Here is a 23205-nt window from a genome sequence, read left to right on the forward strand (position 1 = left end):
ATGAGCACACATTTGGCAATGCTTACAACGCTCTTTAAATAATAACCATTTCATAAATAGCATTCAGATTGATATGTTTATACAGTGTGATATTTTCCCCCTGTATACCTATGTTAAGACCATTTAAATCTCAAGTAAAGTGTTCCTCAAGTGAAGTGGGTGCAAGCGTTGTCTTTAAATAAAAGCACAGATGAAATCATTTTTACCTTATTAAGATCATCCCTTTCTTGCTTTAGTGCTTTGATTTGCTTCTCAAATGTTTTGATGTGTCTAGAAGCATCTTCTAATTCTCGCCTTGCAGAACTGGCCTCTTCAAGCTGCTGCTCCAGTCGTCCAGAATCTAGGAAAGAAAATTATTGTTAAACATCACAGGGTAAAATATAATACTTACTGCTATACAATAGCAAATAGCCAATTAAGACCCCAAGGCTAAATCCAGCCCTCTGAGGAGTACCTGTTGAACAATTAGTTGCCAACTACAAAGCAAGAGAGATATGTGTGGGGTGTTATTTACAGCAACAGGGCTTCCTAGCTCTAGGGACAACTTCCATCTCTGTTTCAAACTGTCCCTTCTGTAAAATAAGTTGCTGATGAGGCTCCACATTTAGTTATGTATCTCAACATTTGCACATATCAAAACCAGAGTTTCTTTAAGGTCCACTTTCCTATACTGATGTTACTAATTTGCTTGTTGCTGGATAGAAAACAGTGAGCTAGTGTGAAAATTTGCCTAGGTAGGCAACAAAATATCGTGACAGCTGGTTGCTCTCAACCTGTCTTAAACCTGTTCGTTTCCAAGCATTTTATTGAACTTTCAGGGCAGCCTTTAAAAAGTTAAGCACATTAAAACAGATATAAATAATAGAATTACATGTCAGGGTAGACTTGCCTAAACAAGCCCTGAAAACGGTGAAAGTGCCTGTCTAATTTTAATGAACAGCAAGTTCTAGAGAGTAGATGCTGCCACACACAACTTCCTTTACCACCACTTTACCAGCATCATCCTTGTTCTATCAAGTTGGCAGATAGCTATCAATTTTTTGTGATCATGCACAGCAGACTGACCATATTCAACTCCCATCCCCAAATTTCTTTTGTTGATGAGAAATAAGGGAAAAAAAGAAGCAACAGCTACGTAGAATAATGTCTTACTCTGCATTTCTAAATGTTCCCTGAATTGTACTATGTATAATGTCAAAGCTAATTATTTCTGTAATGAGAAAGAAAAAGTACTAAGAAGTCGTTGTCTGGAAGATTTTGCCTTTTTAATGGAAAGAGACAGGAAGACAGAAACAAGAAAACATGGCCACACATCTCACTTGGACTTGAATAATCCATATGTGCTAACCCCAGAGAGGAACCTAATACAGAAAAGAACACACAACCAGAAATAAATCTGCTGTATGCAGCCACAACCATGACAGACAGAAGCACTGAACCAGCCAGAAGTAAACAACACTCTGCTCTCAGGGACAAAGTCTAACTGTTTCAACATATCTTAATTCCAAGGAAATGGAACTCCAGGTTCAGCATAGTAATTTTAAGATCAGATTTTTAAAAAACCCTTCACTGTTTAAATTTTCAACTTTAGCTGATTGCCAGAAATAGTATGCAGTTTTATGATGTATAATCACAACATGAAATGCCATGACAATTCAAATCAAACAGCAGGATGTTCTGTATTTTTGTTTGTGTTTTTAAACAAAACTACCAAAAATATTGAATTACTAAAGGCAATATCTTGTTGATCATATTCACATTACATTCATATAGCTTGCTTTATTTCTAATGCTAACACCATTGGACTAGATGACCCTTGGGTCCTTTCTAGCTCTAAGATTCTATGATTTGTGTTTGCATGTCCTGTTAGGTTTATTGCATCTGCAACTACTGAAGAAACATATTCCTGAAAGCTTTTATTCAAAGAAAACCCTGTAAACCACCTTAAAAGCAAACATGCATTTCAAAAATGCATTTAAAATATCTCAGCTATGTCACAAAATGTCATAAAAATCCATCCAAAATTATTTCAATCAGACTTAAGTTTGCAACCAGCTTTCTCTAGTCTAGAACCCCAACACTGACTTAATCTTTTTCACCAACATGGTTCTGAAAGAGCAGCAATTGTACACAAAACTAGTGCTGCATAAATTCTCAACTCTTCTTTTAATAAGTTGAGAAAGCTTCAACGACAGCTGTATCTCAATGGCAGAAATGATTAACTCTCTGCTGAAGTCACCAGCACACGAAATTGATATACTGTTAAAGAGAGCCAAAATAAATCTCTCTTTCACGTGTAAATTACTTTGCTCCCTTGTCTACTCTTTCCCTTACATTTTTTCACTATATTAAAGATTCCTCAAAATTTTCTCCTATGTAACTTAAATAACTAAATATTATAACTTCGACCTCAAAAACTAAAAGCATATGCTAGGCTATCATTGCTTGGAATGATGGGGAGAGAAAAATGCCATAATTTACTAAGACTACTGCTGAGCAGAACTCCAATGTGAAACACTTCAACTCTTATTTTCACTAAAAGTGCTCTTAAGCAGGCATTCAATAAAAAAACAAAATTAAAATCCAGATTCAGCATCTATTATCTAGTCATAAGCTATTTCCCATTCAGCCTTCTTGTTCTAGGTTAGCAGCTGTAGTTCTACACAAAAGCAGCTGTATCACTATATAACAATGGTTCTCAAACCATGACCACCACAGCATGCTGGCAAGTCTTAGTAGGTTGCCAGTCCTATATACTCTTCAGGAGTAAACTGAACACAGTAGAACTAAGCTCCGAACAAATATGCACAGCATCAGGCTGCCTGTGAAGGATTCCCAGGACCCATTGTAGGATCCAATGTCTTGTTTCTGATCTGTACAAGCATAAGATTAAATGACTCTGAACCACACTCTGGGGCCCCACAATAAGAGATGCAATCTGAGAACAGATTAGTAACAGGAGAAATAGCACTGGAAAATGGAAAGGGAAAAAAGAGTGGTTTTATAACACCTTTTTATACTCCAATATCCTTACAGATACAAAGAAACGTATTTTACAGTATGGGTAATTCTTTAGTGACCAATGTAACATTTGTAAGCTTCTTTACAGACACATATATATAAAACATTAGGCACAGCACATAATATTTACTCTGATAAACATTAAACTGTTTGTTAGCTGCCTTGATTTGCCCTACAAAAATAATCAAGTAATATGCCACAGATAGTTTAAATGCTTTCTTCTTAAAGGTAAAGGGACCCCTGACCATTAGGTCCTGTCGCGGACGACTCTGGGGTTGCGGCGCTCATCTCGCTTTATTGGCCAAGGGAGCCAGTGTACAGCTTCCGGGTCATGTGGCCAGCATGACTAAGCCATTTCGGGCAAACCAGAGCAGCACACGCCGTTTACTTTCCCGCCAGAGCGGTACCCATTTATCTACTTGCACTTTGACATGCTTTCAAATTGCTAGGTTGGCAGAAGCAGGGACCGAACAACAGGAGCTCACCCTCTCACGGGGATTCGAACCACCGACCTTCTGATCGGCATAACTTGGATAAGTATTTTATCTTAAATTATGGATATTTTTTTCAGCTGTGGTAATATATATGTTTCACAGGCAAGTGTTGAATACATGTCACACTTCAGGTTATTTTACTCACGTGTAAAATACCATTTTGAAAAACTGTTGCTTGGGAAATTATCCTTAAAGTGATATGAAAATGAAAAAGGAGTCTGTAAGGTGACATTTTCATGGAATTATCCAGTTCTCCAAGTATCTGCTGTTTGTGCATTTTTAAAAATATTCTGTTGTCCTTTTTCTCATGCAATGGAAACCCATTTACCAATGGCAACGCTTTAACTTTGTGCTTTTCACAGCTGCATCACCAACTGGAAATATACAGTGGTACCTCGGTTTATATACGCTTCAGGTTACATACGCTTCAGGTTACAGACTCCGCTAACCCAGAAATAGTGCTTCAGGTTAAGAACTTTGCTTCAGGATGAGAACAGAAATCGTGCTCCGGCAGCGCGGCAGCAGCTGGAGGCCCCATTAGCTAAAGTGGTGCTTCATGTTAAGAACAGTTTCAGGTTAAGCATGGACCTCCGGAACGAATTAAGTACTTAACCCGAGGTACCACTGTATAGAAGATAGTTTTTAATGTAATACCATACAAATAAAACCGAAGATTTGACTTAAAATTTAGGTGAGAAAAATCCATGCAGGAATTCAGAGATCTGCTTTAGCCACAACATTAATCCATAGTTTAAAATGAACTTTGGTTGAATGCACGCAAGTGCTTTGCTCCTCCCCAAGCCCTCACTATGTTGCATGGGAACAAGTCAGGTACATGCATTTTTTCAAGCCCTATTTATTTTTGTCCCACCCACCACTGGTATGTGGGCCCTGGAAGGTTGGAGAAGTTCCAATCCACCTTTCAGTCTGAAATAGTTCCCCCACCAATGTTCAGTATAATTTGGAAAATACTACACAATTTAATACAAACATGTCACTGAGATCATCAACAACTGGAAGAACTAATTTCATTATCAGACAACCCATCTCAATTTATAAATATAGTATTGAATTTGATCCCACTTTCAGCACATTTTTGAGGAACAAGTAAGCTACTCTATATAACAATATACCAGCCATAAATTTCACTTCAGCATTCATACTTGAATAAGTGATTTATACAAGAAACCAAATCAGATCATAAACTCTTCCATGCATACCCTAACGAAGTTGGGATGCCAGAGTTATTCAGTGTAGTTTTTCCATCTACAGTTGTTTTGGACAGAAAATACATTCCTGTACAGCTGTGTTCATGAAAAAACAGCTATATTTTAGGATTTTTTAAAATAAAAAAACCTCAAATAGAATGATCTTATCTTCCAATTTAATTCCAACTCCGCAGCCAAACCACAGTCTCACTCAAAATGCCAAGAAAACCATGAGTTTAGTTGATACACTATTTATTTAAAACTTTGTTTCTAGCAAGCAAGTACGATTACAATCAGAATTGTGATCACAAACTCATTATGTCTAAAATATCAAGAGCCAATATTAACTGAAAAGGCAGAGTTCAATCTCCAAGGACAATAGCCGCTGTGATGATGGGGATGAATTATTTAATTCTATATGTGCAAATGTGAATAAATACCAAACTCCACTTATAAAGGCTGGCAAGCTCCCAATTCTTATGGCTACCCTCCTTGTGTTTACAAAGGTAATCAGGAAAACCTTTCTGGAATGTTGAACAGTCTCCCTGCTGCCAGGCACAGCTGGAAGAAGTGCTACTGTGTACTCATGCAAGCCTATGAGTCAGGGCAAACTGGTCACTGAACTGCTTATGCAAGCAAAATCATAAAGTGAGCATAGGCCAAATATCTGCCTCAGAAAAATGTTACTGAAACCATTAGCTGCAGGCAGTCACACAACTGCTAAGGGAGCTGGGCATGTTTAGCCTGGAGAAGAGGAGGTTAAGGGGTGATATGATAGCCATGTTCAAATATATAAAAGGATGTCATATAGAGGAGTGAGAAAGGTTGTTTTCTGCTGCTCCAGAGAAACGGACACGGAGCAATGGATCCAAACTACAAGAAAGAAGATTCCACCTAAACATTAGGAAGAACTTCCTGACAGTAAGAGCTGTTCGACAGTGGAATTTGCTGCCAAGGAGTGTGGTGGAGTCTCCTTCTTTGGAGGTCTTTAAGCAGAGGCTTGACAACCATATGTCAGGAGTGCTCTGATGGTGTTTCCTGCTTGGCAGGGGGTTGGACTCGATGGCCCTTGTGGTCTATTCCAACTCTATGATTCTATGATTCTAACTGTATCCTGTCTTAACAAGCCAGGATTCGCATGGGCTGCATAAAAGCACATGGAGCTCTCTTCATGCTAGTGGTGACACGAATCTGGTAGCTGCAGTTAAACCATAGATTCCCACTACATGCAAACATGGACCATGGCTTCCAAACAAGCCAGATTCACAATCCAATTTGAAATCTCCGAGATCCTTTTTGAGAAGGGGACACCAGACTGCACACAGCATTCCAAATGAGGTACAGAGGCTGTAATAATGCATCAGCAAAGAAGGAATGAACCACACCTCACTCAAACGTGTAGACTAATGGATAATGTAAATGTGGATGTTTGTGTAGACAAGCATTGTTTGCTCCTTATTTTCTGATAAATATTAAATGGAACATAAAAAGCAGAAACAGAACTAGTGAGGAGTTAAAATGTCAAATGGCTAGGACTTACCAGTCACCTGTTTTCTTAGTTTTTCGATTTCTTCTTTTAGGCTTTTAATTTCTAAATCTTTGTTTGCTGTTAATGGACCATCTACAGTTGAATAATGCAGGGCCTGGATTGTTTGCGTGGACTCTTTTTTAAAAAAAAGAAAGGGAGGGAAAGGGACACTTGTGAGAGACTGCATCCACAAGCTTCAATCCAGTTACTGAGCATATAGGAGTTATTGGACCTTGAGACCTCACATAAAATACTGCCCAAGGAATACCCAAGGCAGTGTCTATGGCCTGGCAGCTGTCAAAAACACATATCATCTGTTTCACATGGAGTGAAGAAAAAGAATCTTTAAAGGATCAATAAACATTTTCCTCACTCAAGATACCTTGGACTTTCCCCTTTTTTGAGAGCAAGAAAACAGCCCTATTCCCCTTGAGTGACCGGGAACATTAGGAACATGTGCATGAAACTGTCCAGATGTTGTTCCCATGTTACAGGAACAAAGGATGGACAACCTGAAGTAAAAATAAGACCAAGTAACAGTGTTTGCACTGAACGTATAAAACAAGTACTGTTTATGCCTATTTAATGTGAAATCATGGTTCCTTATGTCTAGCAAAACAAATGATGCAATTAATTCTTCAAATCCTTTGTCACTTTATCATGATATATATTAAGGTTTCTGCTAATGTCTCCTTTTCTTTTTTCACTTTCCTCCCTCTCTTGGAGTTTCACAAGTTTTGGTGGCAAGTCCTTTCCTCCTCTATACTCCCAACCAAACAGGGGTTACATTCTAGGGATAGCATGCAAAGCCCAAATCATGCATAGTCAAAACACATTGTGTTCAATGGTGGTTGCGATTGCCTAAGTCCCTTTTCCCTAAGTCATTTATAGATATTTTCGAAAAATCATAAGACTACTAGTTCTTCAATTGGCTTCCAATGATCATTTTTACTAAGCTGTGACTATGGCAAACTTGGTAAGTTATTACTCATGTTATATATGGGTAATATATTCATTTTATCCAATGAATATATTAAATTAATTTAATTCAAGTAAATGATTAAAGATTCTTCTCATAGGAATACCTTGTAGTTTTCTGCTAAGTTCAAGTTTTTCCTGCTCCAGGCGCTTTATTCGCCTCTCATATGCTTCTGTTGCTAAGGTATCCTCAAGTGTCCTTTGAACGTTGGCATCGAGATCCATAGCCCGTTGCCCAGCTGCATATCTTAGACTACTGCGGTCTGAAAGGACACTGCGAAGATAGAAACATGAAAAAGCCAACTTACTCATTATTCCAGCAGTTCAACTATTTTATCACATTACGATAATTTAATTCGTTTTTTAAAAAACTGCATGCAACATTTGCAAATTACTCTAAAATACAGGCATCATACACATTTTTTTAAAAAAGTGGTACAGGTTCTGCCTATTTCACACATTATGTAGTGGCAAACTTTAATTTGCCACTCCATGTATTCACAACAGCAGTCGTACCAGTCATGGCATCCTGAAGAATGCACCTGTATGGTACAGTGTTTGCAAACACTGCTTGAAACACACATTACATTCTTAAACTTGGGTACAACCTACACACACTGACCCAAGAGAAAGTTCCATTGAATTTAATGGAGCTTACTTCTGAAATAGTCCTGTATAGGATTGCAATATTAAAAACATTTTATGTGTACATCTAAATAATGTGGTGAACTATGCAGGCTCCGCCCTATGAGTGCAAGCGGCATGGTATCATCAGATGATCAGTTAAATAAATAGCTAAATAAATTGTGCCTGAACATTTTGTTGTGTCATTATGATCCAGCAAACTACTATTTCTTACTTCACTGAAGAAAGGAAGCAATACATAGCCTCTTATTATATTTGTATCCAGCCATCATTCAAGCAATAGAAAGGAAACAGAAATATTTTACATGTTTACATTTGAATTGGAGGAGAAATATGTCTGTTATCGACATTGCATTAGAATGCATGCTTTGTGTGACAACTGTAAATAAGATAAACTTGCCTTTTCCTAGATTAAATTATACAAAGGCTTCTACTCACCAGCTACTTGTATATGTGAATCCTACAAAGGGCAGATGATGGCCAGAAAACGCAGTATGTGTTGGTGGGGGCATTGTCTCCTGTGGGACAAAAGCATGTTAAATTTGATGTCATTAGTTTGCAAAAGCTGATATATTACATCTGAATCAACTGAGCACTCTTCCAGGGCAAACAGCAAATAGCCTTGGGATATAAATTAATAACAGTACCTTTCCCCTATTCTTGGTGGTTGCAATGTTACCATCCAGGAGCTGAAAAAAGCACCATAGAATTGATGCAGCTGTCTTTCCTGGGCCTTTATGATACTGCAGTCCCCTTTCTAGCCCAGGGCTTCTCATTCCCGGTAGCACTCAGCAATCAAAAGTAGAGAAGTAGATTGCGAAAAAGCAGCCTGAAGACTGCATGTCAACGGGGAGTAGTGGGACCAACTTTATGGAACTCTCTCCCAACAGAAATCAGGCAAGTACCTGCTAAGTTTCAGGTGCCTTGTTAAATTTTTTAATTCCAGGAGGAATGGACCCCCAGAGAATGGGACTCTGATGTTTAAATTACTAATGTTTGATATACGTTTCATATTTTGTATGTTCTGTTTTTTGTTGTTTTTTTTGTAAGCTGCTTTGGGACCCAGATGGTGAAATGAAGTATACATTTTTTAAATGAAAACATATATATTCTATATGCTTTCTCTCCTGGGAAGGCAGGCAAGCTTTTAAAAAAACCTCATTGTTATTTTAAGCCTTCTTTGCAAGTCAGCATGCAACTACCACACCATAAAAGCACATTTTAAAAAACAGAAAACCCCCTCAATTATGGTTTATTTTGTACTTCTTTCAGCTATAAAAACAGTAAGGTATCTTCTTGAAATCTAAAGTAATCTGATATAAATGCTGTATTTTGGGCGTATTCAGTCCAAAAAATGGGATTGGGAGATCAAAGTTTGCAGAAGTTGCTCTGGAGTAACTTACAGAATTCTTTAAACAATCATCATCTACATCAAAATTTGATGTATCTGTTGGACTGCTAACTTCAGGGATGTAAGGTGCTTCGCAGTTTCGAATGTTATCCCAGTCAATCCCGGAAAAAAATGGGTGGCCTTTAAAGTCTTCTATTCCATTCTGCCCAAGTCTATGCTCTCTGCTACAAATGAGTCTTCGAATTAGGTCCTTGGCGTTTTCAGACACATCCGTCATTTGGACAGGAAACTGAAACCTCTCCTTAAAGAAAAAAAGATGGGAGAATTAGGATCATACTGTGAAATAAAACAAAACAAAACAGTTCAGTGTTATAAATAGAACAGTGCCATATTTCCTAGTATTTCTGTGGCAATTTCTTTATAATTGAACCAAGACAACAACACATGGTCCACTCACCAATGTATGTGTTTATAAATGCAGCCTAGTGGCTAGTTGGACTTCTTAAAGGAAAAACAGTGGCAGTATCTTTAATTCATTTCTACTGCAATTATTTTACAGTTAAATATGTTAATTTTGTCAAGCATACAGCACTCCATTACTCAATGAATTATCCAATCACTTTCCAATAATGTTACACAGCCAACATATATTCATATGTAGTGATTATAGGACTTCCACTATGTCCAAGCTAAAAATATCATTATAAAGTAAAACCTGAACATCTGAGGTCAACAAAGACAGTACTCTAAGCATTGAAGCAGCTAAAAGCCAAGCCTATAGTTTATTGAAGCTAATATATTCTCTTGGTGAAACAATCAATGTTAACATCTTAAGGACAATAAAGCACTGAGCAGAATTGCTGGTCATCTGTTCACAAATACTGCCCCACTCACTTTGTGGTTCATTATCTTTCCATATGTCTCCACCAGGGATTCTGCATAAAAGGGTGTTTCACCATAAAGCATTTCATACATGCAAACACCAAGGGACCACCAGTCACATTCAGGACCGTACTTTCCTTTCCCATCTTCCATGGCTTGCAGGATTTCTGGAGAGATATAATCTGGTGTTCCAACTGCCACTGAAGACTGAACCTGAAGGGACAATAAATTCTATTACTAAAATGATCTATAATATTATGTGTGTTTCTGTACTGTTGTGAATATATATATTTCTGATTTGATACGGCTACTGAGGACCCAAATGGTTATGCCCCTTGTCACGCGACGGAGAACCTATCAAATCTACGCTTCAGGTAAGATCAATCATTCTTTTCATGTGGTGATTTGCCCAAGGAGATGAAAATAAAGGAAGTAGCTTGACAGCAGGCCATGGTAATGTTACAGGCAACACAAGTCTTTAATAAAACATTTCCCCCCCATTACAATATTTACTTAAAAGCAGCATTCTTATTTAGTTCCCAACACTTGAAGTGAAATGCTGTGTGTGTCTGTATTCCTATAGTCTTGTACTGTATTTCTTCCAGACAATGTCAAACATTTTAGGAGTCTTCCATGCCAATGAATCTTTTCATCAATGTCAATCGGTCCACTTTGAGTAAAATTTAATTGAATACCCCAAATTCTGTAAGATTCTGCATTTAAAAAGATACAGCAAATAAGCTTCACTTCTCCTGGCATGTATTTATTTTACAGATATACTGTATATAATTACAGATAGCTATAATGAATGAAGTAGACAGAGGACTGAAGTAATGAAATTTATTAAACATTAATGGACAATAATGGTGAAAAGTGAATCAATCTAATCAATTAGTCACCCAGATAAAATGTGTAATTACATTACCATAAAACTATAATTTTTACAGAGGTACCGTATATATTAAGAAATATATCAGATAAATTATCAAATATATTATCAAAAATTGTAGTGGCAGACTAGGGACAGAAATGAAGGTGACTAAAACTATATTTTAGCTTTGTTTTTATTATTATTTACCGTTCCATCTTCCATCAGTTTCAGACAAGAACCAAAATCTGCTAACCGAATATGTCCATTCATATCCATCAGGATGTTGTCTGGTTTGATGTCCCTGTAAAAGAAATTTATTTGAGTCATTCCATGTTGTTTTTCATTATATTGAGACAAGTGCAATAAAACATTTTGCATTCAAAATTATTTGTGTATCATTTTGGAGACAAATGAGACTAAAACGTATTTCTCTGAGGGGTCATCATCTGATTAAAGAAATCTTAGGTCAATTAATTATATAGCATTTTATCAATTAATACATCATCAATTTAAATGTGCATTGAATTTTTCATATGACGTTAAAACAACAGTTCTTAACAACTTTTTTATTTTTTGAAAAAAGATGATACTTGCATGTGTCACAATAAGCATAACCTTAGAAGGAGCAATCCTTCAGAAGTCACCTGCAGTTCCATAAATGCTTTATTTTTATTAAGTAAAACATTAAATAAAATTTGCTGCACAATTAATTGGTAGCATCCTTCTGGTTGATCAGAGCTAAGGCAAAGAGGTCCTTCCCACATGTTTCTAAGCAGAAAAAACATGTAATTGATTGGACTGCCCTTCAAAGCAATCCCAGGATGAAACCTTGCACCCCAACTGTTATTATAAGGGCTAACAAGCTTTCACTGTATTGGCCTAGAAAGGCCGCCTTGAAATGCAGTCTGAGCATGCTCAGAGCTGTTCCCTAAAGCCACGCCCATACCTCAAAGGATAGTCATTGCAAATAGCCAGGAGAAAGGTGTGGTTGCAAGTTTGAGAAGTTTGTTTTTTAAATTAATATTTATTAAGAGAAAATTATGGTAGAGACAGCATCTTTCTATACTGCCTACTTTTTGCTTAATCATTTGCAGTTATTTTGATGTTTTGCATTACTGTTTTTCTCTGTTTAAAAATGCTGTGTGTGTTTGGCTTCTGTGAGAACAAGATGCTGGACTAGATGGGCTCTGCTGATTATACAATGTACAATAGGCAGGAGAGAGACTGTTTACTGTGATTATTCCTTATTTGGCAGAAATAATCCACCTCAGAAATTTTACATATTTGTAAATACTCAACAAGGAAATATAGAATCATTTAAAAGTAGTCAGTGGTTACTCTTTGGTAATCTCAAGCAGAGCTTTCCAAACTTTTCATGTTGGTGACACACGTTTTAGACATGTATCGTTTTGCAACATAGTAATTCAGTTTTAATAGCAAACCAGAGCTTAAATTAACCCCTTTCCGAGAGTTTGTGTAACACACCGACACCCTAAAGTGTCACAACACACAGTTTGGAAAGCTCTGATTTCAGGTAAAACACATGCTGATTGATACTAGCATATTTTTCATACTAGCATATGAAAAATATGTGATATTACATATGTAACTTTTGGCAAAATATTCTATTATTAAATAAAATTTGTTCCAAGAAATATTGTCAAAGGCTTTCTCCGCATCAATAAATATCAGGACAGCTTTTGTATTAATGTTAACTTGCAATTTTTCAAGAATGTCAATCAAGTTCCTTGTGTTATTTGACATATATCTGCCTGGAAGAAAGCCAGCTTGGTCTTTATGTATCAATCCAGCTAGAACTTTTTTCAGTCTTTTAGCCAAAATGTCAGCAAAAATTTTGTAATCCACGTTAAGTAGGGATATGGGGCGGTAGTTCTTAAGTTGTGTCTTTTCAGACTCATTTTTCGGTATAAGTGTGATGTAGGCCTCTTTCCACGTTTCCGGCGCTCTTTTCCCCTCCATTATTTTGTTGCAGACCTCCATTAATGGTTGAGTTAAATAGTCTTTCAATACTTTGTAATATTTGGAGGATAGCCCATCCGGCCCTGGAGACTTCTGACCAGACTTTATTCTGAAAATAGTGAAGTATCTGCTTTATGGTATCTGGCTTTCTTTATGAATTTAAAATGCTAACAAAGCAAGCAATAACACACAACGGGATATACATTCACCAGCCAACATACGCACGCCTTGGGCGTGCTCAGTTACTGGTGTTTATTCATAAAAACACACACACACACTGTACAAATCTTGGCCAGGGAATGCATGCCTCGTCATGTTTCACTGCACTTACAAAATAGTCTCTTGAAAAAATACCCTAGTTTAATATACAAAAGGGAAAGGGAGGGAAGTATAAGGAGAGGTTTTGTTAGATGCAGGTTATATATAGACATTCCTATACTTCTAGCTACATGTATGTTCACTTTTATTGCACCCATATCCATAATGGATAATTGATTCAAAAGTTGTGGCTTATTTATAATTATTCCTACCAGAAAAACTGATTTAAATCTAGACTAAAAAAAACACACAGGGATGCTTTCAAGTACGTTGAGTACACCTATAGGAATTAATAGACCTAATTTAGTCATATTAAATAATTTCAGTGGGTCTACTCTGCATAAAACTTAGTTGACTACCAAGTCTGATTATAAATCCATTTGTCTGGTAACAATGAGCTTAAGAATTGAGTGAGATAGATAATGTACATAACTTTTGAATCCCTTATCAATGACCTGGAAAATTGTGCCCAGCAGGGGAAATGTACATGCATCTTGAGTTAGAGAAACTAACATACACAAACCACTTCCTAATAATTTGTTGTATTTGTCCTGTACCTTTACACATTTCAACGCCCAGAAAAAAATGTTCAGCCTACTTCCCCTACTGCCCCCTGTTGCCATCACACTGGTTTTACACTATGGTTGTTGTTTTTTTATGCCTCCTCACACTGCCCCACAGGGGCCTGGGACTTGTCTACACTGGCGGAGGAAGTGGGGGGCAGGGGGAGCGCACCGCCCCCGGCAGCACGATCCCAGTGGGGTTCCATCGTGGCTGCCCCCCGCCCGCGCTGGGCGCCCTGCCGGCGGCGCACCCCGCCCCGGGACATGTGCCAGCCCTGCCCCTGCCTGCTCTCTGCCCCCGGTGCCGGAGCATGAAGCCCCGCCACTGCTTGTCTATCCATTCCCAACAGCAAGGGCAGGCAGACTGGCTGGCTGGGTTCCCTCGTCCGCTTGCTTGCTTACTCTGAGGCTGCCTTAGCTCCTGGCAACCAGCACAGCCTGGTCAGCCCCAGAGGCACCATTCGCCTGTGGAGCTTATAGCCAGAGGCTGCTGCAACAAACAGCTGTGAAAACCTTTGGGAAGCAGAGGTGTGAGAGGGCATCAGAGGAGGGAGGGAAGGAAAGAGGGACAGAGGTCAGTGTTGCCCGTGGCATCCTTGACTGTTTTCTAATTCTCATTTAGATTTTATCATCAGGTAGGGCAATGCACTGCAAAATTCAACCACCACGTCAACTCAATGAATACTGATTAGGCCATGTGAAAACCATACTGTTTGATAAAAGAGGGGTGGTGCTATTGTAACCAAAACTCATTCTGAGGAAACAGGTTGAATTTAAGAACTGCAGGAAGCACCAAGGGAAATTAGTAAACATGTTACCGGCTGATCCAATTTGTAAAGCTCAAGGAGTAGACAATTCTAAGGAAATGAGATAAATAATCTTCAGCTGAAACATGACAAATTGCAACAATTATGGAATACTATTCCAATGCTCTGGAGGTTAGCACGCCATTCGTTAATCAAAGCTAATCCTGAATTACAATGTTTAATTATTTGCAGGGCTTCCGTTTCTATTCTGTGTTTCCACAAGATGGTGATTGCATTTTTTCAGAAGTCTCCCAATCTAATTTAAAGTACAGTAAATAACAAACTTATTTTGCAAACCTTAAGTTTCATTAGTCAAACGCAGTTTCCATTTCCTTTAGTTTGTTAGAAAACATGTGCTCCATACAATCACCATAAACAAGATCATATTATTGCTCTTACGGAAATTTTGTTATGATGTGTAAAAAAGAAAGAAAATGTGGTCTGTCATTTTCACAAAAGCTGTTTATCAAACTGAAACCACACAAACCCCACCCTAAAGTCCTAAAATAATTCCATTACTCTTGCCAAGAGCTTCACATTAGCAATGTGGGCATAGGCAGTACTCTACAAATTCCTGCTATAACCATTTTCCTGTTAAATGAAATGAGGTCTCACAAAACTTACGAATATTATATTTAAAATATGCATACCTCTCTACTAACAAACTTCCAAAGGTGGCTTACAAAATCAACGTAACACCATTAACAATAAAATCCAATTAAGACAATTGAAAAAAAATCAATCAAACCGTAAAATCCAATTTAAGGAAACGGCAGCAATAGGGGGGGAAACACATTATGAACCCTTAACGTGTCCCTCAAGTCTCCTTTATGAAGGCAGGAGCTAGAAGGAAGTTTACTTGAGGTATTTTTTTGTCTTGCTCTAAAAACTTCTCACATGCAAGTCAAGAAATAACCACACTATCTAAGCCTAAATTGACTCAAAGCATTACTGTATGTGATCATGTAAGATCACCATACAGTTGTACCTTTAATCCCAAATGCCTTGGTAATCAGACGTTTTAGCTCCTGAATGCCGCAAACCCGGAAGTAAGTGTTCCAGTTTGCAAATGTTCTTTGGAACCCAGATGTTCGGCGGGCTTCTGATTGGCTGCAGGAGTTTTACAGGGACACGGGTGGCGCTGTGATCCAAACCAGTGAGCCTAGGGCTTGCTGATCGGAAGGTCAGCGGTTCAAATCCCCGCGACAGAGTGAGCTCCCGTTGCTCAGTCCCAGCTCCTGCCAACCTAGCAGTTCAAAAGCACGCAGTGCAAGTAGATAAATAGGTACTGCTCCGGCGGGAAGGTAACCGGCATTTCCATGCGCTGCTCTGGTTCACCAGAAGCGGCTTATAATAATAATAATAATAATTTATTATTTATACCCCGCCCATCTGGCTGAGTTTCCCCAGCCACTCTGGGCGGCTCCCAATCAGTGTTAAAAACAGTACAGCGTTACATATTAAAAACTTCCCTGAACAAGGCTGCCTTAGTCATGCTGGCCAGAAGCTGTCTGCGGACAAACGCCGGCTCCCTTGGCCAGTAAAGCGATATGAGTGCCGCAATCCCAGAGTCGTTCATGACTGGACTTAATTGTCAAGGGTCCCTTTACCTTTACCTTACTTCTGTGATTTAACATTCTGCATTTCGTATAACAGCCATCTATACAGCCTGGCTGCAAGGGTGGGAGTATTCTTGCTTTTCAAATGTGTACAGCTGCCCAATATTATTCTTGATTTAGCCATCCTGCTTGCTGTCTTTCAAGCTAGGCTCTGCATTCCTCAAAGGAAATTTTACACCAACAATATGCTCCAGAGGATTCACCCATTTGATTCAGCAATTTAAAGGATTATGGCTTTCAAGTTACAGTTTCCATACTGTGGTGCAGATTCTAAAATGCAATTTATAGGATGCCTGGCTTCTACAATCTTCCATATAAATAAATTAATACATATTTTTTAACATGCAGACTATAGCTTGATGTGTTGCTATAACATCATAAAAGGAGAAACAGGCAACGCAAAGTCTATGCTGCCTTCCCCAAACTGCTGTTCTTCGGATATTTTGGACTACAACTTCCATAACCCCTAATCAGAATTGATAATGGTCAGGGGTGGGAGTGGAACACATAATGTAAACTAGAGGTCCTACACCGCCTACCTCTGAATTACGAATTGTATAAAGGTAAGCAAATGAATTAAGGTAATTGAATTACCCATGTAAATATTTATTTCCAGACTGTACAGAGTTCCAAGAGAAAACCTGGTAGTAGCAAGGAAAAGAAAAGGAAGACAGAAAAACAATCAGAAAAACTGTAGCATGAAGTATACTATGAAGCTGGGTTGGTAAGTCAACCATGGTTAGGATACAAACCTTGTTATTGAAAATATAAGTATTGTAGACAACTTGTTAATACCACTAACACAAGTCTGTAGCATGGTTTAAAGATTAAATAATTAAAGTCTGCTAAGTATAAGGCTAATTCATGTGAGAGCTTTTAGACCCGTGTGGTAGTAGGAGTTGCTAGCTGATAAAGGAGTAAAAAGAATAATCTCCTTAAGAATGTTACATCCATCTGTGGATACCATCTGTCAAAGGAATCCTGAAAAGGAGAAGCTAGAGAGGAATCCAAAATACGTTCAGCTGTTATAATATAAATTGCTACCTGATACTGTAACCCCAGTCTTTAGAAAGACTTTCACCTCTTTTACTTCTAACTAAATATAGGCCAGATACCTTTTATACTGTTCTATTTTGACACAACTAGCAAAGCCACTCCCTTTCTCCATGAAGAATGGACAAACACTGGCACTGACTGAGATAAGACTACCGAATAACCAATTCCTACCATTTTACTTTTGGGGATGCAAGGTAGTAGAACCACATCAAAACATCTCTGGATTAAAAAAATATTACTATACTATACATGGTTCCATGTGAGTAAATCCAACTGAAGACAAAAGGACTAAGTAAACATGCATAGGATAAGGCTTCAAATTCCACTGAACAGAAAGAAAATGGAAATAAACACCACCATATCAACATACAGCAATATATGTCTGTTGTCATATACTACCATTTAAAAAAAACCAAAAAACAAATAAATACTATTTACTTTACTATGGATTGCAATCTAGAGCAATTTCACATTTTAAGTAAATAAATAAATAATTTGTTTATGCTTAAGTCAGATGGAAACTGCTCTGATTTTGGACTGGTGGAGCAGTATGCTCAAAGTAAAAATTATTGTGCAAAAATCAACGAAATGGGTGATCTAATGTGCTTTGAATGGAAATGTCCATTATATACAGAAGCAAGGTTGCATTTACTTACTTACTTACATTTATTACCCTTTCTTCAAAGAAATAAATTGCTACCTAGGTTACATAAAAATGCAGCCTATTTTATATATATGCTTCCCAACAATCAGTAGAACTAAAAATATAACAACAGACAGGCTTAGGCACAAATGTCCAAGCTATAGCATTCCCAGAAGATGGCAGTCCAGCCTTGGCTTGAAGACTTGAAGTGAGGGACAGCCTGGGTCATGGATAGGGAACCTCAGGCCTGGGGGCCAAATGGAGTTCTCTGGTCCTCTCTACTTTACTCCATCTTCCATGTGACAGCCCTTCAAATTTCTAAAGGGCTGCCACATGGAAGATGGAGCAAGCTTGTTTTGTCCTTCTCTGGAGGGTAGGACCCAATTTAGTGCCATATATGTATACATCTGTTATCATGGCCTCAAAGCAGAGCTCATCACTGTCCACAGTGAGTTTTATCCTAGTCTCTTAAGGGATATTTTCCCAGTAACTAATGTGCAAGCCTCTACCCCCACAAATTAATACAGAAAACATTTCCAAGGCCTTTCTTCCCAAGGCAAGCAGACCCTTCAGAATGCTCTACTAGCTGAACCACTCACTATGTAATAGTGACCCCTGCGGCCAAGACCTCTGCCAAAACCCTCTAGGGAACAGAAAATGCCCTGGCTATTTAAAGGTTGTTTAAAAAGGGAAATGAAATACAAACTACAGAGCAAAGTGGCTGTAAAATTTTGATATACCTTTTCCAAGTTTTAATTGCGGAACACTATTATTCTGCTATTGAATGTCGAAATAAAATGGCTAAGAGCGCCCTTAATAAACTCAGTATTATTTATTTAGGTTATTAGTTCTCAGGCTAAAAAATGCTGTAGCTAAAAGGGTATTCACAGCGACACTGTCTCTTTCACATCCCTTTCCAAGCAAGTGGCACTAGCCACTCTAAGTGAAAGAATATCATACTGAATAGACCATTTCCCTACAGCTCTACAACAGTTCTTATATTTTCTACTTGGCTGGGCGGGGGGTTGGGGGGTTGGGCCCTGACTGACTCCATTTACAAAAGTTTAGGATGCTGAAGAGGCCGGAGACCATCTTGGCAGGGAGGCCTGCTCCTTGATTTGCAGACTTTTTTCCACCAGGTCTGGGAGGGGAGGGCCCTGACTGACTCCAGCTACAAAGGTTGAGGTTGCTGAACAGACTCTTGCGTTGGGGCATTGTAGGGGTTTTGCTGCTCCTACTGATATTATTTTTTTGTATCTCTTTTATATTTTATCATTTATATGGAAATTATTCAATTTGGTTGTGTATTTTTTATGTTCTGTTTATTGTTTATAAATACCTTTGGCTATGTTGTAATTATGTATTTTTTCATGTTGCAAGCCACCTTGAGTATGGTTTGAAGCATGGAGAGGTGGCATACAAATAAAATTATGTATGTATGTATATTCTTATAAAATATTCTAAATTACATACCTTTCTTATGCCTGAAAATGTCTCAAAATAAATCTACACATTCAATTATCTAATTACAGTCCCTGTTAAAATGAGCATAAGCTACTTAGAGACCATCATGTTAGTAAGGCTAGGCTAATAAGGTAACCTATATATGAAAGGGAGGGTGGGAGTGATGAAAATATCTCACTGCATAATGTCAGGTGGGGGTTGAAATTCAGGCCTGATTAAGTAGATCACAAATCCAAACCACTAGGAACGTTAATACCTGTAATCTCTTGTGGGCTATACAGAATCTATTTTAAAATCTTCAGGAAAGATCGGGGGGGGGGGGGGAGGAGTGTCAGATAATTCAAGTATGTTTATCCCTCATGTATTTTCCAAAACATTATCTTTCAAATTACCTTGTCCAGAAATAAGCAGTTTGTGAGCAATTTTAAGGAAAACCCATGCAGATATTCATGGAAAAGTGAAAACTCAGAAACAGATAGTGCATTTTCTAGAGCAGGGATAGACAAATGGTAGATCTGGATCTTCTGGTAGATCTCTGGGTGATCTGAAGCAGATTGGCAGCCATTTTTGACTCCTAGTTGTTTAAACAATAGCAGTAATAGCACGCCACCTTTCTTAATCATACTGCTGAAATGAAGAAAATTAGGGGTCAACAAAAGTGAAGATGGTTCCGTTATGGGACTCATAACTATTTAATTCCAGGTGTCTATCGTTTGCGCCAGGTTAGTAAGCCCCTTACAAGGAGATATTGATTATCCAGCTGGTCACGCCATTTCTGCATATTTTTCTGCAAGGAAACCAATCAAATTCACCCTCTGAAGCAGGTTAGCAACACTCAGAAGCCAAGAAAAACCGAGCATTAAGAATAGATCACATTTTCCATTCAGTGAACTAAATATAATAATTAAAAATCAAATCCAAGGAATGAAAATCAAGGATTAAAAAATATTGCCTTCCCTCCATTTATTTATTTTCTTATGCCAAGTTTTAAGAATTACAGCATTAAAGCAAATTGTATCATTATTATTTTGCTGGTGAGCTTTAAATACTATATAAGGAGCATATCAGCTACTTATAAAATTAGAATCACTTGCCAGTTAATCCCATTGCCACTCTTTAAGCAATGTTATTTATTATCTAGTTGCCTCTTTGTTTTCCAACTAGCTAACAAACCTCTTGTAAGTGACTGCTTGTGACCTTTTCTGAGGTGGAAATAATTCAAAAGTAAGAGCCCTTGCCATTATGCAAATGTAATTATAAATCTCTATTGCTGATTAAATTTCAGCATTGCATGCAACAGAAGTAATACATGTAAAACACGTGCACGCTGGGAATTCTAAATATTATAAAGGGCTAGTAGTAGGCACACTTCCGAAACGTGTGTGTTTACATACACTGTGTGAACAAACATTCATCGCAGCTGGTGAGCAAAGAATGAGGTGTTTTCTTAATTTACTTTATGGACTGATATTTCTTTTTCCTCTCTTTCTCTCTCTCTTACATGCCCCCCCTCTCCATTGAGGAGATGCGGTCCGGGGTGGTGGGATGTGTGCCAAATGGCTACAGATAATCTCTTCCCATGCTTCAGAGGAGGTCTCAGAAGGGGATTGTTTAAAAGTTTATTTCCTCCTTTTCACTGTCCAGATTTCTCTCCCCGTGCACACGCACACACATATACACACACTAATGTACTGAGGTTCAAGGCGAGCAGCCAGTCTTTAGCATTTTGTAACACAATGGAGGAAGGATATGGAGGGAAAAAATGGTTCCTTCCCCACTTCCTCCAGTTTCCATTTGGTAAGCCCTGTACAAGATTCCCATCCCATATTGGCTGGAGCCTAAACAGGAGCAAACCTGTTAAGGCCTGGGGATACACAGCAACCTTGGGTGGTGGTGGGGAACAGCCTCACTTGCTCTCAGCTTAATACCATCCTTAGGCTCTTTCAAGTTGCTCTCTGGTACTCATGACCTTGCCCTATGTTATGAATTTTCTAAAAACCTGAATGTCAGAATCCAAGCAATACAAGGAGATGTATGACTGGTTAGATGACTGGTTCTGAGCAAAGCTTTTTGGTTGATCAATTTATATGGGGCCCATAAAAATCCTGTTACCGATGCAGATAGGGTAATACTGGTCTCAGTAAAGCCAAATACTTCTTAACTTCTATATATCAGGTTTGCATCGAGTTCAATTTGCCCTTTCAAGATTGATTTTTTTAAAACCAGCTGTCCAGGCAGGTGGGTCAGGACCATGATGCAAGGCGGGGAATATAACCCTTTGCCCTCATGTAGTCCCAATCAGAATCACTCCTCCACCCCTGGCAATACTGTATCTCATCTCACTGCGTCATGGTTCCAATCTCAGGCCTTCTTTTAAACTGTCTTTTAGGTTTGCTTGGTTTTTAAATCAGTGACACAAGACATAAAAGATGTCATGTCTACTTTGTTTCTCTTCTGAGGTATATTTCCACCACAATGTACTCTGCTTCCTTAAAATTTTGCAGCTTGGATTTTAGCCAGTTTTGCTATTTGAAAGCAGCTGAACTATAGGGACGATAATATCACTACTTCCTGCTGCTCAAGAAACTGTTAAGATTTCTGAAATGTTTTTATTAGCTTTTAAACTATATAAACACAACTGCACCTGAATCAATAGCAGCTCTCGACAAACCCTTTTGAAAGACATCAGGAAAAGCCTAGCATCAATTAGCCCAGCTATGTGTTGCTCAACTAGGCATATACCTCATAAAAATGCGACTCCTGATGAGCAAATCATAATTTACATGATTAGGAAAGGTCCAATTTTCTTTTAAAAGTGACAAGGTATCAACATTTAGGTTTGGCATCACTGGTAATTTAGCTGTAATCCCAGGAAGTACGACAGACGTTTTTGATCTGTCTGCTCAAACAGATAATTTTCCACCTGCTGTTTCACAGTCTCTTTGTGCAAATGCACTAAATGGTAATAAACTATTTCTGATGTCACCTGAAGTACTGAAAAAAGGAAAGAATCAGAACACCCACTACACATCTTAGGTAAAGGAAAAAGCATAATCTTTGAAAAATCACTGACTGAGAAGCAGCAAACTGTACTGGACTATATGTTGAAGCAGATACCCAAAATTTGAGGAATATCAAGTCAACATGCATAGCTTGAAAAGTATGCATCTTGTTATCCTCCTCCCTTTTCTTGAAAAGAAGGTATACATGTATTTGAACACATAGGTCTAAATTGTTCATAGTGTTCTCAGGATTACAACTAAACAAACTGAGGGCCTATGAGGAATTACAGGGTGGGAAAATAATTAACTGGGAAATTACACCCCCCCACACACACTTTCATATAGTACATGCCCCTGCTGAGCTTAGTCTGCTTACCTAGTCTAAACCTCCATAACAAAGTACTATAGTCCTGTTCACAGTTTAGGCAAGTAGGAAATTGCTGATGTTATAACTCTAGGAGAAAGCAAGCTTTGAGATCATACAACTCAGCCTATATGCATCCATATTATCCCTTGCTATTTCAGCCCAATTTCTTCCTCTGAAGTCACTGAAGCTCAGGACATTATGGGGCAGTGACATGCTGACCCTCTGCTTTCATTCTGTTTGGAATGGACTATGGAAGTAGTGGCCAGCTGTATATTCTTGTTTTCTATTAGTATTCACAAAATGGGAACCCAAAGGACTTGGGAACGCCCTCAGTATTAAAATGGGTTGCTGAGTTCTGGAACTAAACGATCAGCTTTCTGCTCACACAAGCTCTGAACTCTAACAGTAT

General features: G+C 38.3%; 1 protein-coding gene across 7 annotated transcripts in view; it reads right to left on the reverse strand.

Annotated features, from left to right (window-relative positions):
* CDC42BPA (CDC42 binding protein kinase alpha) overlaps positions 1 to 23205 on the reverse strand; it is a 149630-nt gene that overhangs the window by 65836 nt on the left and 60589 nt on the right. For all 7 annotated transcript variants that reach the window (XM_077925626.1, XM_077925627.1, XM_028724492.2 and 4 more), the window contains exons 6-12: positions 11186 to 11279; positions 10120 to 10320; positions 9278 to 9526; positions 8313 to 8392; positions 7337 to 7503; positions 6264 to 6386; positions 207 to 340 (exon numbers count right to left, since the gene is read on the reverse strand). In XM_077925626.1, the coding sequence (XP_077781752.1) occupies positions 207 to 340; positions 6264 to 6386; positions 7337 to 7503; positions 8313 to 8392; positions 9278 to 9526; positions 10120 to 10320; positions 11186 to 11279 (1048 nt within the window). The remainder of the gene's footprint in view (positions 1 to 206; positions 341 to 6263; positions 6387 to 7336; positions 7504 to 8312; positions 8393 to 9277; positions 9527 to 10119; positions 10321 to 11185; positions 11280 to 23205) is intronic.

The sequence above is a fragment of the Podarcis muralis genome, chromosome 3 (assembly GCF_964188315.1).
Source record: "Podarcis muralis chromosome 3, rPodMur119.hap1.1, whole genome shotgun sequence".
NCBI classification, from domain to species: domain Eukaryota; kingdom Metazoa; phylum Chordata; class Lepidosauria; order Squamata; family Lacertidae; genus Podarcis; species Podarcis muralis.